This window comes from Apteryx mantelli, chromosome 7 (assembly GCF_036417845.1).
Source record: "Apteryx mantelli isolate bAptMan1 chromosome 7, bAptMan1.hap1, whole genome shotgun sequence".
NCBI lineage: Eukaryota > Metazoa > Chordata > Aves > Apterygiformes > Apterygidae > Apteryx > Apteryx mantelli.
This window is the reverse complement of record NC_089984.1, coordinates 16448643-16467054: the sequence shown is the minus strand read 5'-3', so window position 1 is coordinate 16467054 and position 18412 is coordinate 16448643. Positions and strand designations below refer to the sequence as shown.

The following is an 18412-nucleotide window of genomic DNA, read 5'->3' as shown; positions in this document are numbered from 1 at the left end:
AATCAAGAATGCACAAACTCCTTCCCTTATTTCATTTCTCCCCACCTACTCTCTAAAGGTCAGGCAGGTCCTTTTTCCAGAATATATTGCGTTGCTGTTTGTCATGGGAGAATTCAGACCTTCAAAATGCAAGTTTAAAACAATACATGACTAAAAGAGTTGCATTGTTTAGTGGGAAGGAGAGCTTATCTGAGATGGGCAAATAGATGGGAAGGGACTTGAAACCTTTTTCTTTAAAAAGCAAATATACACTTTTTCTTTCTGAAATTTTCGAGCCCCCATACCAATATCCCCTTTTTGTATGTTCCAGTTTTTAATGAAGATTCTGCATACTTGAAGGGTAGAATATTACTTTAATTCCTCAGGGTTTGTTCTTTTTAATTTGTTTGTTTGTTTTTCCCTCTTAAAGTGGGGAAGGGGTGGATGTTGGAATTAATTCTGGGTTGCATTGTCAGTTGAGGAGTGCAAAGCTATCGGAATAAGGTGATTCTGCTTCCAAACTACAAATCTTGGTCCAGATTCTGGCTAAGATGTACACATATCACTGCCATTTCAGTCAATGGCAGCAATGTGACTACATCCAAAGCCAGACCACTCCATGTTCTGTTTTTTATCAGACAATCTAAGCCTATCTGGAGAGGAAGCTACAGTTGAAAGTGCGTCTTCATTGGTTCATGCCAATAGCAAGGATTCAGTTCTTTGCCAGGGAAGGAATATCTTTTTGAAGTAAGGGATGTTTTGTTAGCTGTGCTTTAGTGCAAGACCCCATGTGATCTTGTTTTCTTGCTGAGAATACAGTACTTGACATACAGTCTTAAGTATGGCTACTGAAAGATTTAAAATATAAAGCTCTGAAAGGGTATATAAAAGCAAAAAATTTTTTATTAAAAAGCACAGGAACTCAGAAGGCAAACTACTGCTCAGGATTGTTCGTCCCAGCTCAAATTGTGGAAATACAAAGAAGCTTATTAAATGAACAAAAGTGTAACTATATATGACAACCATACTGTTTGATTCAGATCTTTTCCATCTTCCCAGTGCTCAGCTGGCATCTGTATAGAGAAGAATTGGTGCAGTTATTTTTGGTTATAAGATCAGGATCAATCTTTCTGGTAAACATATCACTTAAAACATGAAGCCTGTTACTTCAAAGTAATGGATTTTTCTCACTTTGCTGATTCATCAAATCACAGAAGAAAGATCCTTGAACTCAGCAATTCTTGACCCCTTTAACAGTTACTGCAACCTCCATCTGAGTAATATTTACTCTAGTTGTGCTGCACGTATGCAGTAGTGGTGTGTGGTTGGTTGACTTAGGATTTCCATTTTAAATTAACTGCAACACTTCACTGGGATATTTTTCCCCTTTGAAATAGTGATTATTGCAGAGGAGTACATTAACTCTTAGCCATTAACTACTTCTCACAGAAGCTTAGGCAACACAATGAATAAGAAGGTGGATGAGGACATAGATCTTGATTCCGGTTTCTGTAACGGTCATGGTGACCAGATCTGTACATTGAACTGCAAGAGGAACTATGAACCAACATAAATCCTACTGCTGCCTACTTCGAGCCCACCTTATTTCAAATTAATGCATTATAGTATGTTTATGTGTTTCTGTGTATGTACCTACACACAGATACATAAAAAAACAAAACTAACTTCATAAGCAGATGTCTGTGTGAAGTTCGTATCTTTCAACATGAGGTTTACTATCCATTGGGAACATCTCTCACCTTGCTGAATGCACTGTTGATTTGTGGTCAGAGGCTGAAGAGGACAGAATATTATAGAAACTGTGTAGAACAGGTGGTCTCACCCAAATCACTTCCCTTCTCAGGTAATATATTCCAAGAAACACTTATCTAGGAGTACGTTCTGCATGAGTGGCTTGCATGTCAAAACTGGATTTAAATTGCCAAAATTGTAATGTTTCCAGTAATTATTTTGGGGTTTTGTTACCCTTTTATTTTAAGTCACACATGAGACTAAAAAATCATGGGGATCATAAAACTGGAAGAAATCTTGAGATTGCTTAGTTCATCCATACTGCTGTTCTAAGGCATGATAAAGTATGTATCTCATCCCTCACAGATACTTGTTTAACATTTCCAGTGTTGGGGAGACTACAGTTATGTCATTCTGGAAGTTCACTGTCCTTGTAAGAAAGTTTTATGTTGTGTTTTGCTTGAATCTTCCTTGTTGCATTATTTCTTGCTTTATTCACTTTTGCAGTGGGAAAGAAAATACTGCTTTTATCTTTGCAATAGCCTTACTCGTCCTGGTGGTCTCCTTCAATATTCTCTAAACATCCCCAACTCATCAGCCTTTCTTTGTAAGTCATGTATCTAGTTCTTTGACCTTTTTTTTCCCCCTGTTTTCAGTGGTTGTTGAAATGTAATCAAAACTGGACCTAGTATTTCAGCTGAGGCCTTAGCTGCACTGAATTGAATGATTACTTCAAATCTGAGGGGTAAAAGATCGCATTTGGTAGTAACGTATGCAATACTGTTGTCAACTTTTAGTTACAGACCACTAGATACTTACCATCAAAAACATCTATAAGTGGGGTTCCTGGAGTCATGGGGATGTTCCATGCTGTCTCACCGATGATGTTGAGTAGTGACTTTACTTCTGATTCTAGATGCTCCACTGTTTTTATTACCTTCTAATGAAAACAAGAGAGACAGCTGGAGAAAGGGGTGGTAAAAGGGTCAAGTAGAAGGAATTGTACCAAATATATTAGCAGAAAGGCAAATCTAAGGGCCCATAATACTAATAGCTAATTTAATTTATACTGCTCTTTGCAGAGACTTGCATATTTCTTATGTTATACTGGCATCTAGTGGCCCTGAAGAATTAAAATTTCATTTTGCCACACACAAATTATAGCACCTCTGTATAAAGAACCACCTGTAATGTTGACTTTTTAGAGGAAGCTTTGTATGGTGTGTTTTTGTTGTGTGGTTTTTTTTGTTTTTTTAATAATTCTCTTCTATTTCTGAGCCACCATCGCATTCAAGAGAAACAATCTACCAGAAAAGATAAGACAAACTGATTGGGGTGGGCAGGGGAGGGAATGAAGATGGTTAGGACTGAAGCAAGAGAGATAACATTAGCATTTGAGAACCAACAGAACACAGCTTGGCAGCTACCCAACTTGGAATAGTTAGCTCTGAACACAAATCTTGTGGGTGCTTAAGACTCCAGGGAAAAAATATTAAAACATTACAACTTCCCTAGAATCCCAGTCGCAGAGTGCATTTAGCTCTTGAGCGTCCCAAGGAGCGGAAACTCCTTCTTTCTTTGAGTCGCCTGCAGAATTCACATTTAACCATGAGCAGCTGTGAAAGCTTTGCACTGTATCCAGGAGTAGAACCATTCCAGTAGTAATTAAGTATCGCTGCTCCTAGGTACCCTAAGAATCTGTTATAACAGTTGAAGATATCTTATCTTTCCCTGCACTCACTCATGCGCTTCTTTCCAGCTCAGCCTAGCTGCTGGAAATGTGTAATGGGTTTGTTAGCCTTTTGGATGTGATACAATACTCGTGTCTTTTCTACTGGCCTTTTATTGAAATGCTGGAATTTTTGACGAATGTAGCAAGTCTGTGGGCTTCGTTTAACTTTACAGGTACCAGTTCTGAGGTTGTTATATTAAAGATACTGTTAGAAACACTTTAGAAAAGGCTAATAAATAATAGCTCAATGACTGGCTAAGCAATTGTTTGGAATCCATCAAGATGATACATTTTTACTAATAATGGTTTCATGGATAGTTACAAAACATTATATATGAAAAATAGTCCCTGAATTTTTTCTGATAGGATCAAAAAGGAACAGTGGCTAAAAATGTGATTCTTCTTACTTTTCTTTGGCCAAAAGGTTGGGGCAGAGTTCTAGTTTGGTCCGGGAGTTAATGCAATAGCTCTTACCTCTTCAATAATATCCAAGCGTTCGTGGATAGTATCCTGTTCATTACACCAGCCTGCTCTTTCCAAACCTTCAGGTAACACACTGACAGGGTCTGCAGCAGCTGGAAAAAGTCATCGTTAATTAACAGGAGGCTGTTTTGAAAGCAGTCCTTGCCTTTCTGAGTACGGAAGTGGTATTTGGCGTGCTAAACAACCTTGTTTACAAAACACAGATGTAGGAGTCCCAGGTAGGAATTGAACCTCTCCCAATAATTGCATTCTTACCCCACCGCTGTGACTCTCTCATTGCATTGTACACAGTGTCAAGGTTGTTTGGAACAAGCTTGCCGTTGGGTTGGGGTTTTTTGGGCTTGTTTTTTACACAGTCTGTTTTTCTCCTGGCTTGTAGGGTGAGTTTATAGATTTTAACATAACTCTGTCTCTGCCAGTGTAAAACCTAAGCATTATGAAGATGCATCAGTTTCTCTTAGACTTTCCACAGAAGTAACTGCTGTGAAGAGCAGCTAAGTTTGTCCACTTATGCCCTAAAGGGATGCAAGCTGGTGATTCTGTCATGCCAGAAACTTGTCCATAACAGTCTGTTTTTTTTCAATGGGAAGGGAAACAATAAAAGCATGTGCTGTTGATGCCATTTGCTGACCATGTCACTTGTGTATGGTGCTGTTTACAAAGTCACCCCGCTCAGTCAGTTTATCTGTGGAGACCTCTCATGGAGTACTCATGAGCTCTTGCTTTCTTTGAATGTTTGATTCTGTTGGCCATACTCCTTGAAAGGGCAGTGGATACCTGTCAGTGTCCATGCTTTAATGGAACCAGTTTCCTTTTCCTAACTTTTTTGCAGCATTTGGTAACTTTTGAATTTTAATATATTTGTATAGAACAGTAGCAGAGTATTTTAAAACCCACTGGAATGACACTATGTCTTGCTCCATGTTCATAAAGGTAGGTCTTGATCTTGATTGAGGCGTGAGGATGCTATAATGATTAGAAAGTAGCAATAACTCATTTCATTCTCATTTGATTGTAATGAAGACAAACAGAGGAAACTGCTAGCACGCTTTATAATGAACATTTAGAAGCATAAGAAGGGCAAATAGTACTGTCTTCAGTTCTGTTGTGTGCAAGCAGTGAACTGGTGCAATATATCACCGCAAGTCTGTGCCAAGATTTTTGTAGCTGTAGGTATCAGATGATGGCAAGCATAGGCCAGTAAGGCTTGTAGCCATTGCAGTTTGAATGTGTGTACTGAGAGTTGGAATGGCATCCTTGAAATTGGGAGGGATGGAGAAGGTAGGATTAAAATGTGATCTGATGTACTAGGAGTGTCATTGCTTAAAAATTGGTTTGGCGGAGTTTAAGAAGAAAGTATTTTTGGTTGTTTATTTGTAGCAGATTTTAATTTTTTTGGTGCATTTACCAGGAGGTGGTGCTATTAGGACTGAATCCCAGTGAATTAATCTCCCTGTTTAATATTTATACAAGTCTGTCAGAATGTGTACTTAAATGCTAGCTACTCTGCAGTTGCACTTATTTTTTTTTCTTAGTTGCTGCTTTTGGTGTTCTGGGAGCGTTAATATTTTGTCCTCAGTTGCTGGTCAAGTGAACCGTGTTACTTCTTGAAAATTTTGCATGTTAAGATGTTTATTCAGTCATGGCTGGAACAATTGAAGTTTTGTGTCAGAAATGGAGGTTACAAAGCAATGGCCAGTCTTTCCCTACAAACCTTGTCTTCCTTAGTAATAGGATAATAATAAGGTGAGCTCTATTTTCCTGTCAGAGACTAATAGAATTTCCTCCTTTCCAATATTTGCAGCTCTAAACCTGATGATCTGATTGACTAGGATGCTGAAGTGCTGCCCGTCATGTCTGGGAGAGGACCTCAGGCAAGCAGAATGCATGTTGGTGAGATCTAACTACAAATGAACTGTGAAAATGAGGCAACAGAACTCTTTAGATGAACTAAGAGCAAATGTAAGAATTTAAGAATCCCACAAGGGATTATTTTTCACTGTATTAATCCAACTGTAGGTGGCTGGATCACAAAGTTGAATGGGAAGTTTGGGTGAGGGCCAGCACAGTTATATGCATTTAGTAAAGGAGCTTTTGGCCAGCTATAAGTTACATGCCAGGCTTGTTTAGTTTTTTCTGTTCCCTAGAAATGGAAAATGCGAGCGAGTTAATGTTAGCTAGTTCAAGTTAGTGTTGGCCAGTTCTTTCTCTGATCATGCTTCATATATCATGCTGGTCCATTAAAGAAAACAGAGCTCTGTTATAAGAAAAGCAGAAGTAACTGTTTGTCCTGCCAGACTCAGACTCTGACCCAGAGATCCTCTGACCTTTCCAAACTGTCTGATGGCATAGGGTACATTCCTGCTAGCATGTCAGCACTATGTGGGGGCTGCTTTCATCTTTGTCCTGATTCACAGCCTTAAAGCCTCACCAGAGCTGCAAAATATTATGCCAAAGTGACTGTTTGAAGCAGAAATGATATAGGCCCTTACCCAAAACAACACTTTAATCATTGCTTTTGTGTGAAAGAAGATTCTGTTCTGCACAACCCTCAGCATCCTGCTGAGCCTGACTGCTGCCCTAAGCAGGTATACACAGATGGAGAGAGAGGTTAGACATCATGGATGACCCAGCCATTTGTTCAGAGCAGGGTATTCTATGATAGGTATAGAAAGACATTGTAAGGTTGTTGCATTTCACTGTGAGGTTAGCAAAAGACTGTACAGCTTTGTGCAAATGTGCACCTCTAGAGATCTAGGTAGAAAGGTTGCTGTGAAACGCAGGCTTCAGTAACACTTGGTTCTTTGCAGGGGTTGTTCTTTCTCCTCTGACAGAGAAAGAGAGCGCTTTCTCACGTTGCTGGATTTTGAGAGCATGTTGCTGCTTTATAAGCGGTAATGGACTTACTGAAAGAGGAGGAAGTGTCTCGTGGTAGTCTGATAGGATTATAAGATCTTACCCAGATCATTAGGACCAGTGCAGTGACTACAAAATTTGACAAATGGTCCAAGCCTAAGCATCTCAGGAAACACCTGATAGCTGTTGCTTGTGAGTGATGAGAGTTAGCAGAAAGTTGATTTTGAAGTCAAAGGGAGATAGTTCCCAGACCTCAAAGTATGGCATTCTCTGAGGGCTGGCCCAGAAGAAACCTTCTCAACCGGGACTTGCATGTCTATGTCTGATTAGCAACTTGCACACTTGAGCAGAAGTGCTTTTGCCCCTTGTGATTGCCGCTTCACTCCCCCCACACACACACACCAGAACAGGATACTTCAGGGGGCTGTTGCTGCTGTTGGCTGGGCAGCCAGTACTTTGGGCAGTGTAGTTCCTACTTCTCCTCCGTTTTCTGAGCGTTGGCTTCAGGCTTTGGCTTCCTAAACCTGATTATTATTTTGGTTTCTGGCTTTAGCTGTTAATCCACAGCCTTTATCACTGGGCTGGGCTGTTCACAGGACACATCCGGTCCCTTGTAAATATGACATGTATCTAGGTCACTATGGTCAGACAATTCACTGAAGCAATAATTTCCATGTGCTTGAAGAGAATCACGCATTGCTTATGAGTGTTGCCCTTCTCTGTATTGCAATTGTTGAAAGAAAATGGCACAATTTGACTTTGCACCTGACCTTCTCCAGCAGCATCTCTGTATCACATGATAATAACAGACACTGTATAAAGGGAGCGAAGAAAGGAAGGTTGCAAGCTACATAAGCAAAATACTAGTGACCTTTCAGAATACTTCTATGTACTTGTTCTTAGTTGCTGAAGAAACATTTAATAACATATAAATTAGAATTTTCCTTGCCTCTGTATCAAAGCATCTTGATCTCCAGTGGTCCCTTCCAACCTCAACCGTTCTGTGACTCTGTGATTGTGTTGTGCATAAATGCAGCAAAATGTTGACAGTCAATTTTAAAACTAACTTTTAAAGGTGAACTGTTCTTTGTATATCATATAAGATGTGTTTAAAATTATAGTGTGTGTTTGCAACTTCAAGCAAGTGTGTATGTTTATAGAATGAATTTAGGATTTCAGGCTGTTTTCTAGGACACATACTTCAATGTCTTAAGTATCTCTTTTGAAATGTAATGGATTAGTTCAGGCATATATTGGCTGTAACGTTTCAATATGGTGGAGAAAACATTACCTTTACATCACATTCCCATTTGTAAATCCCCACCTGATACTACTTGCACATGAAAGTTAGATTCTTAAAGTCCATGCTATTTAATATATAGGTGGTTATTCTCTGTTAAGAATAAGGAAGTCATTTGTTCAAGAAGACAAAATTACCCATACATTTATAAGAGGATAAAACATTTATGTATGCTACCAATCACTCAGAAACTTAGACTTGTTCTGTGCATTATGCCTCTTTTTTTTTCTGTGATTAAAATCCTCTAAGCTATATTGTTGGTGTCTGTAAAAGCTGAGTAGCTCTAACTGCTCTCTGCTGTGATACAGCTAGACACCAGTAGATGGAGCAGAAAAACAGAATTTCTGAGGCAGTTTCTAACAAGAATCCATTTAATAGAAGTGTATGAAAGAGGCAGTATGGTGAAGAATAAAGATCTATGTATCATGGTCAGCCTGACTGCACAAAACTTCATCTTATAATAGGGGATGGAAAGAGCAATGAATTGAGAATTAATACAACCTGAGCAAACAGGTTAAGAACAAAGACCTTAGTTTTATAACCTTAATAACCTATCTCGGCTGAGCTCCTTTCTCGTGTACATTTGGTGTATTTTTCTCACCTTCCATTTGTTGCTTCTTCATACTTTTTTAAGAAGTTCCTTTCTAGTTCCATCAAGATCCTGTCTATTCAGATGCTGTCATTTATTTATATTAAAATATATAAACAAATGTATGTGTATCTATGTGTTTATGTTGGTATGTATACATTATATACAAACATATGTAAACATACACACAGAGTCCTTCAAAATCTCTGGTTGAAGTTAGTATCAAAATTCAGAGAGCTATTGCTAACTTTTACTTTGCTAATAATAAGTTGTTACATGACAGCTCTTGTGCTCCCCTCTATCCAATCCCAGGCCATTAGCGCTATGTATAAGCAAACTCATGTCAACATATCTGTGTGTCACAAAGATACCTGATGGGGTGCTGGGGGAGAGAAAAGTATAAAACGATTGAAAGCTGGAAAGGACAATTTAGACTAAGGTGCAAATTTTTAAGTTAGTCAATGGAGCAAGTTAGTAACTGATGCGGCCTCTGCATTCCTTGTCCTCTTTACAAGTGTCCTTCCTAAAGATGCGATGCAGGTCATACTGAGGTTACAGGCTTGATGCAGAAATTACTGGGTTGGGTTCTTTGGACTGTGTTATGGAGAAGGTCGAGCTAAACGATCGTAGTGTTCCCTATTGGTCTTGAAGTCTATAAAATCCGTTTTGCATCATTCCCTGACCAGTGTGGTTTTGAAAGTTAACTGAGAGTTCATGTTGCGCTCAGTAGGGAGGGAGAGGTAAAAACAAACCAGACCACAAGCCAAATGAGAGACAAGTGAGACTGAAACAGGAACCAGATGTCAAATAAAGAAATCTGAAAACGTGATAAATGAAGGGGAATAAAGAAGGACATGTATAACAGTTGAAGAAAACGTACTATGGTGTGTGTTCTTGTTCGTACTACCATAGATTTAGAAGTATCCTTCTATTCCTGTAGCATATAGCATAAGGTAGAAAGATTGCTTTTAATGAGAAAATGAAGGAGGTAGTAATGGATTTATGTTCCAATGGGAAAAAATTCATGAACTTGAGTACTTTTGAAGAATCACCTAACCGGTTTCGGAAGAAAGCAAGGGATCTTTAAAGGTGATCCTTGCTTAAATTATTCCTTAGCTAAATATAGTGCTGGACTTCACTTTAGAGCGTGTATATAACTTCAAAGTGTTAGCTCAAGAAATTACACAGTTTACAAAAGTGATTTGTGAGGTTGACTAACTTGTACCTGAGGACAGAACAGGTTCAAATGCAGATGTCTCTCAGTATTAGGGCTCTCAGACCTAGGTCCATGTTATGCTGAAACTATTAGTTGTATTTAATTTGGGGGGGCTGTGCCTAAAGGCATCAAACTTAGTTTCCAGTTATGTCAACTCTTACTTGCATTGGCATCCTTCCATATGGAAATACCGGATTGACTTTTTGTACCACTTCACAGAATCACTGAATGGTTGAGACTGGAAGGGACCTTTAGAGACCATCTAGTCCAACCCCCTTGCTCAAGCAGGGTCACCTCAGGCAGACTGCCCACTTACTGGTTTCCTTATCACCAGTGTGCCAAAATTCATTTTACATTATATATAACTTAATCTGTATTAGGTTATATATAGTTAGGATGTCAATGATAAATTGGTTTTGATGGTGCGTGTTATATTGGAAATGCTATCTAATGCACAGATTGTCTTCAAGCTCTTAAATGTTCTGGAGCAAATTTTTAACTGGATATAGAAGACTTCTGAGATTGTGATCCTTAAAATGTTACCTAATGCTTAGCTGTGATTTAGGCACCTATGAACCCCATTCTAGAATTTAAGCTAGTTGCTTAAAAGGAAAGCGAATCTTGCCTTTAGTGATTGCTAGACAATAAAGACTGCAGAAACTGTAATAAATATGTAAAAATAATTCTCTAATTTCTTACATACTGTTAAAGGTTTCTATGCTTCACACTGAATGCAACTTCAGGGATTGTTTGTTTGTAGAAATACATATGTACACACATTTATTGTGCTCCAACTTTTATGACAGGACTACAGGGCAAATATGAAATATCCAAAGTAGAAGATGGAAGGTATGTATTGCATAATGCGGAGGGAATTTACTCATTGAATGTAGAAAACTCTGCTAGAACGTTTTTTAGGAATCATTTCAACAAGGTAAATTGAAAGGTTTTAATGCCTGATTAGGGATTAAACTTTAACCTATACATTGACCATGAATTTCAGCTGCTACCTGAATGGCAACTCTTTGAAAGATTCCAAACATACGAGAATCCTTTGGATTTTCTTTTATCAGAGGTATGATTCATGAGCCTCTGATAATAATGGAAACATCCCAAAATAAGTTTCTTCCATGAAAGTAATTATCTTTAATATTGATTTTAGAAGCTGAATAACCGTATCAGAAAGTCACATTCCAAACCTGCTCTCCTGGTTTATACTCTGTTTATCGATACATAGAATATGCTACCATTTCAGATCCTAGGGCGGTTAAGACGGAACTTATTTTCATCCTTTTTCCCCTGGAAGAGGAGGACCCAAAGAGCATATCTCATGCATTATGGATGCACGATATCACAGGTAATGCTACATACCCTATACAAGGGTATTGTGGTTACAGATACTGTATTGGTGAAGATGGTCAGGGTATCAGCATATCAGTTCTCATTTTTCTTTCTAACTTGTCTGTTCCATCAACTTATTTGTGAGATGCCATGTTGTGAAGTGTTCTGGTCCTGATGTGCCTCCCTTCTGCTGGTGAAATACGCAAAATCAGAAATGGGAGTTGACAGAAATTATACCTGATTAGGAGATGGCTGTCATGTATTTCTGTATAAAACCATTTCCTTTGGATGAAGATTTTGCTATCATGATCCATGTCATTCTCATTTCATAGTGGAGCTTCAGCTCTCACGCAGCAGTGGAGACCAATACAGAGTGTACAAGGCCAGAGCTAGTTTGTGCTGCCAGTGGGCTCTTTCTTTTTTTCAGGCATAGCAAAAACAGGTGACCCTGCTGTGACTGTTTGCCCAAAGTGATATTACAACTTGAAAAATTGCTTTTTCTCTTCTGCTCCGTTATCATGTTCACGATCATAAGAAGCACTTAAATTTTGTATATTGTCATTTAAAGGAAGGAGGCTAACAAATGTTCCTGAGAGGGAGGTATTGGTTTTGAATATGTTTCTGAGATGCTGATCTTATGAACAAGCTGCCAGGGAATATCCGCTTGTGCTAGCTGCTGCAGTGAAAGATGACTGCAGGAAATCAGACTGGTAAGAGAAGTGAACTAGGTAGTTTTGTGGATAGGTTACTCCAATTCTTTCTGTAACTTGTAATAGAGATGCCCTGATGCTTTGGACTGCTTTCCTTTGTTATGTACTTATTTCCATATAAATACCTATTTGTTTTGGAAACTAAGGTAAAGTGTTAATGTGGATTATAACTAGTAGCTGTACAGGAGATACTTGAATATGGATATCATATTCAAGTGGTGTGACCGCTTCAAAAACTTGAATCCCTAATCAGGCATTAAAACCTTTCAATTGGTCACACCATTTTCAATGGGTATGACCCATTTTAGGGAGGAGAGGCATGTAGTGGTGTATGTCAAGAATGTTAAGTTACGTAGAATGAGGCTGATTTGAGAATGGAGGCGTTGAGATTACCTGAATGACTGATGTCACCATAAATGCTAAGATGGCAACTGGTATCTGGGATAAAGAGTTCTTCAATTTTATGAGGATATGTCTTTTGGCCTGTGTTTGGTGACAGGAGTGACAATCACTGTGTTTTGTTTTGTTTTTTTTTCTGTGAGGTGAGTCTGTGCCTGGTTAGTCAGCTCTGTGGTCTGTGTAGTTTCTGTGTATAAGTTATGACAATAGGAAGAAATATGACAACACAATGAAAGAAGATCCTTGTAGTATTGTCCTAGTACTTAAACAATTCTAAGAACTTGCTTTAAGGTATATTTTCCTCTGACAGACGGTTCACGTGTACTGCAACTGCTCAGGAAGTAAAATAGTGATATATACTAGATCCCTGCATTCATGGCCAAGTCTCCCAACTGCTTCAACCAGAACAGATCATTTGGATTTATAAATACAGCTGGTGCAGATGAACAGCAGGAGTCTTATAATTTCTAGACCCCTGACTTTTTGAAAGTTTGATATTAACCTTTGCTTTGCATGTGGAGGTTTTAAAGTCCACAGAACTTAATAACTAAATTCCCTTTAACTAAGTATAATGGAACATGGGGTTTTGCAGATACATACAATCTGTAGAAGGGCTCACTTCTGCACAGAACCTCTCCTTAGAGGCCTCACATTCTTAAGAAACACATCTACATCAGGGTGCACTTTATTGTGACAGATTTTCAGCCTTATCGGAGATAAAAGCTCACAGATAAGTGTTTGCAAAGATCCTTGCCCCAGAGACAACAGTGCCTGTAGGCTTCCATAAGGACAGGAAATACCTATGACATAGGGTGTAGACATAGGCCACTATTGATTTATTAGGAGAGAAATATAGGTCAAAATCTGATTGAAAATTCTTCTCTCATAATTTTTACTGCAGATTTAATTCCACAGTGCAGTAGTTTAATCTCCTGGAGACAAAACACTGTCCTATGAGAATGCAAGATGCCTGCAGTCAACTTCAGGCAGAAACAGGCTGTTCTGAAGGGACTTTTTTTCTCTCCAATTTCTAGACAATCGTCTAACTCTGACGGATGACCATGTCCTTTATAAGAGCCCCTTTCACTCCAAAGCTGTACGGAGCTACCCAGCTTTGAACATTGCATGTGAATATCAGAGGATCCAGAATATTTTGAACAGGCGTAATGTGTTAGCCGGACGAAGCAAAAACATTAACTTACACTTGGTTTACTTTTCCTTATAATTGAAACCAAATGAAACTTCTGCTGTTTAAAAACAAATCACACTCTTTTAAAGGCAGTCCTGAGCAGCAAAACATCCATTTGAGCTCTGCTGTTGCTCTCTCCCCACTCAGCATTTGGTTCGCTCATCTAAGGGGAGCGTGTCGGAGGGGCCCAGACGGAGGTTGCCAGGACTCCTGCTCACACCTCCGTGCCGTGCAAAAACATGCAACGCAAACTCTGCTGTTGGGGCCAGCGCCCTTGGGACAAATTGGCCTGGAGCAGTTGGTAAGAATGGAAAGCTGTTTAAATGGGGCAGGTTTTGAATGCTCCAGTACCCCAGGCTACATTTTACGCTACATTTTACACTACATTTCACACTACATTTTTGCAGCAGCAGCGCCAAACAAACTAACCCAACAACAAGAACAAACAAGAAAAAAGTGCAGCCATTAGGCAGGAGGATGTGACTGCATCCCAAAGGGCTCCCATTCCAGCATCTCGCCCTTACTGAGCTGTCTGAAGGTTGAACTCTGTGAATATGATTGTTCATATTAATGGCTGACTGAAGACATAAATTCTGCTTTGGCCAACCCCAAAACATTTTTATTCAAGAGAAACTGTTGCCAAATAGAAAAACAGGAAGAGACAGTGAATGAGTCACTGAGGGAGTGGGGGTGGGAGGATCTGTAATAAAATCAAAAGTTAGATTCCCCCCCTCAAAGTAGCAAAGAGCAAGGGGGGATGCCTATGCCAACCAGCCACAATATATAGCTGGCTGAGGCAGAAGCAAGCTCAGATCCTCCCTCTGCCTGACTTAAAGAAAGGATAAGGACCATGGATTCCCACCTTCCAAGGAAATGCCCCCCTCATTGAGGCAGGGAGTGTTTGGGAGGTTGGGGCTCATTTCTTTACCTCCTTTGAATCTTCCCAACTTTTATCAAATACTCCAGTGGGACAGTGAATATGATTCTGTAACTGAGTAGCTACCACCTGGCATAATACTGGGTACTGGTCCCTACTCTAAGTTGCTATTCAAATAGTGTTTTATTTGGTTAGATTTCACCTGAATTTACTAATGCTTTCAACTTAAACAAAATCATACTTCTGGGGAATAATAACAAAAACGTTCTTCCAGCCTTTTTTGTACATCACAAAATTCACAGGCAGATAGTTTGTAGAGTGAAAACAAGTTACAGTGCTGGTGCTAGGATTGCTATTTCAGTTCATCACTGATAAGCGTTATAAAGTCAGTTGTGTGAGACAGAGATGGAGAGAGGAAGAGTGACTGGAACCTGGGAAACGGAAAGAACTAGTAGTTTTTCAGGAAATGTTTTGGTTATAATGGAAATTTGCCACTCTGCCATGAAATACAAACATTACGTGTTGTGCAGAAGTAAGAGCAGAGGGAAAATAATGCTTAGCCTCAGCTAGTAAAAAATGCATAATGCAAACAGGCTGTGAAACCAGGTTTGTGATTACACGGGGACTATAAACCCTTGAACTAGTCAAACTGAAAATAGATTTCAATCACACCATCAGCAACAATACAATCAGAGGTTAGTCTAGCACTAGATCCTTTGTTAATAGGAGTAAAATTCAGGTACCAGCTTATCAGATATTGTGTGTTTATACTGCTTGCCGCCAAGGAACTGGAATAAAGAGTTATGTTCCTGAAAATCTCAGGAATAAGTAATCCAAAAGCAGAAAAGAAAAATATATAGTGCTGTTAACAGCAAATTTCAAAAGAAGGGTTTGAATATGGGAAAACCTCTCTTTATTCACCTTGAATATTGTTCTCAGTTCTGAGTGCATTAGTGTGCATCTGCCAGTAACAGTACTGTGGAAATGCAGGACACTGAATGCAGTGTATGAATGTGGTTCTAAATTTTTGCAAACACAGTGATAGTGTCTTCCATGAGTAGTGAAAAATCTCTAAGCAAGCAGTATGCCTCTGGGATGGACTTCAATAGCACAAAAAGGGAGTTTTTCCTATTAAAAAACAATATTCCCACAGAATTTCAAAGCATACCTGTGTCATCTTCAGATCAAATCTATCAAATAAGCTGTTCTTTACCTCCCCCTCCCATCCCATGCAAAGGCTTTCACCAGAAGATCACATATGCTACGGTTTCTACTTTACAGGCTTGGAATCACTTACCTAGAAGATCTTGCTCCTGCAGGACTAAAGTAAAAGCCAGTGTCCAAATGAAAAGCATGGTTTCAAACTCTCCAAGCTCTGCCGTAGTCCTGGTGGAGAGTACTGCAGACTGCCTCCTCGGCTTTACATAGACTCCGCAGTCCAGTCGTTTGTGCTGAGGTTTAGCCAGAGAGTTAGGAGGAAATATTCCCAGGCTGAGCCAAGATTCTTAAGCTGTTCTCTTTTTCTTTCTTCCTTTTAAAAAACACCCTTCGAGCTCCACAAAAAGTCCAGTTACCCAGGCAAGCTGGCTGCAGTCCAAGCTCCCCAAAGTTTTTACCCTTGTATTTATTTATACTGAGTGCAAATGGAATGTGCTGAAGAGTTTTGAGTCCTGTGAATACAGCAAGTGGGGCAAGAAAAGGAAGCAAGAGAGGAGGAAGGGGGTGCTGGGTGTTTCTGAAATCCCTGTAGGATTTCATCTAGGGCGGGGAAAGCAAGAACACTGGAAAACACAGTAGCTTTAGGGCCGTGATCTTACAGGGGTTTTTAAATTATTTATTCACTTTTAAAACCACAGCAAATTTGCTTTTTGGCAGGTGAAAATTCTGCTGGACTAGGTGAGGCTACGTTGTGGGAGGGGATAACTGTGATGCCTCGTCTTTGGAAAGTAACGTAGCGGGGCCTTCCGAGCTCTCTTCAGTTCAGAAGGTATTTGAAATAGGTTAGTTGTGGTAACTTTGTGTGCAAAAAATAGTAGCGCTAATGTTATTCTGACAACGTGTTTGATTTTTAGTAAGATCTTAGTTAAATATTATATTTTTGTCTCATGGGTTCATGAGTACTGACTGGATCAGTGACAGTGTTTGACAACAGGAGTTGCGTGGAGATGGGCTCCGATCCCGAGTCTGCCACAGACTCCTTGTAATGCCATGGTCAGGTCCCTCTCAGTTTGCAGGTCTCTAGCTTCTACTTTTAAAGGAAAATTAATAATCCTTTACCTCATCTGAAAAAAAAAAGTTAATGGCTGTCTAGTGTTTTGTGGTGGTTGAGCAAAAGACATATTTCCATGCAAATTCTTATGATTTAGTAAAGGAAAATTATCACAGAGTGAGTTAGGAATAAATTTCAAAACTTATATACAACAAAGGACTCCATATACAGGAGGGAGCCTGTGGAAATCCTGCTGTCTGACTGAGCCTGAAAAATTAATATTTTTCTTGGATGTCTATGGATGACTTCTAGGGATCTTTGACCTTAGCAGAAATGTTCCGAAAGATCTATTGGATTCCTAATGCTGCCTTTGAAATATGTAGGAACATGACATCTAGTACCAGGCACTGTCTGATTAATCCAGGCTCCTTCCAGGCAAAATTGCGTGATGCCATATCTAGACTTGCCTGTTGTTACAACGTACTGGAGTTTCTCTGATCTCCTTTGGTTATGCACTCCCCGGACAGGGAATGTACAGGTTTTTCTGAACTTTGTTCACTGTCTTATAGATGCAAAGACTTGAGCAGACTCAGAATATGTGTTATTCGGGGTTGATTAAAAACATTAGGGGGATGAAATTCAACAGAAGGGATTTTTTTTTTTTTTTTTTTATGGCAAAAATGCTTAGCTGGTGTAACAAAGACACTCCAGGAATGCTTCAGTTTGAAATGTTAATGGGAAGCAGGGAAGTCTTGCTTCCTGGCAGCTTCTTCAGCAGCTAGCTAGCTGGTCCGATAGTGGTGGGGTCTGTCACAAAATTGGGCTATAGCTAATAGTAGAAGATGATACATAATCCTAGGAAATGTACTCTCAAACTTTGTGTATTTCTCTATGCATTTACACTGGGTTACTCCCTGTACAGATTATGAAGTGAAAACCCAGAGAAAACCAGATAGTAGTGGTAAGGTGGCATCAAAAGGAGTGCTCAGAGTCTCAGAGGAAATAGTGGCATAGCTGGTAAAGCATCAAATACCTTGTACTTGCTCCCATTCAAGTCTGAATGGTCCAATTCTAAGGTTAAACTTTGAATTAAAGGAAAATAATAACTTTGTATATGTGGGTGGTGATCCTGACTTGGAGGAGTTTCCCAGAAAGTGCCAGCAAGAACTGACAGCATCCAAAGAAACACAGGCCTCACAGGGGGTGATCAGTTGGTGTCAAGTCTACCTCTGGGCTTTAGAAGAAAGGTAGGCAGGTATTTCCTTCCACAGAGTTCAAAATGTAGTCATCCCCAGTGACTTCCAATTCTGACTTGCTAAATTACAACGCAAAATATCAGTAATAAAGATTCTGTGATTGAACTTTAGCTGATAACTTCTTTGAGGCATTGGGCAAAACAGTGCCTAGAACAGCCTATTTGTGTATTTTCACCTCAGGTTTGGTGCTAGTAAGCTAGCATTTTTATGAATAAAATAAAATTGACTCGATGACAATTAGAGCTGTAATGTATTTCTGGGTGTTTTGCCTTAAATCATCAGGTAGGACTATTGCAATTTTTACAAATTTTGTTTTGAGAGTCAATCTAATCATTGCTGCTGAAAAATTACATTAGTTTTAATTTTCTTATGAATTGGTCTTTAGAGAGGAACTGGAATAAATAACAGAGAATCCAATCTCTGTTTTGCTTCGTGTTTGAATATGAGTCACTTCTGTGGTAGACTGAGATTTTTCGAAATCGGAGATGATCTGTACATGGTCTGTGACAGTGTTTGTTCCAAGG

General features: G+C 39.3%; 1 protein-coding gene across 2 annotated transcripts; it reads right to left on the bottom strand.

Moving 5' to 3' along the window:
* Positions 1-864: 864 nt before the first annotated feature.
* PLAC9 (placenta associated 9) lies at positions 865-16131 on the bottom strand. Of its 2 annotated transcripts, none has more exons than XM_013960287.2 (4): positions 15721-16124; positions 3938-4038; positions 2551-2671; positions 865-1052 (listed from the first exon to the last, which is right to left on the bottom strand). In XM_013960287.2, the coding sequence occupies exons 1-4, from the start codon at positions 15776-15778 to the stop codon at positions 1042-1044; spliced, it is 291 nt and encodes a 96-aa protein (XP_013815741.1). In that variant the 5' UTR covers positions 15779-16124; the 3' UTR covers positions 865-1041. The 2 variants fall into 2 exon arrangements, with proteins under 2 accessions (XP_013815741.1, XP_067155963.1); XM_067299862.1 differs by lacking the exon at positions 865-1052 and adding an exon at positions 1683-1773 and having other exon boundaries at positions 15721-16131.
* Positions 16132-18412: the final 2281 nt, after the last annotated feature.

Coding starts and splice junctions, on each gene's coding strand:
- PLAC9 (XM_067299862.1), bottom strand. CDS start 15,778: ATGCTTTTCATTTGGACACTGGCTTTTACTTTAGTCCTGCAGGAGCAA. Junction 4,039..15,720: donor GCAGGAGCAAGATCTTCTAG/GTAAGTGATTCC, acceptor GACTTTTTCCAG/CTGCTGCAGACCCTGTCAGT. Junction 2,672..3,937: donor GCTTGGATATTATTGAAGAG/GTAAGAGCTATT, acceptor TGTTTTCATTAG/AAGGTAATAAAAACAGTGGA.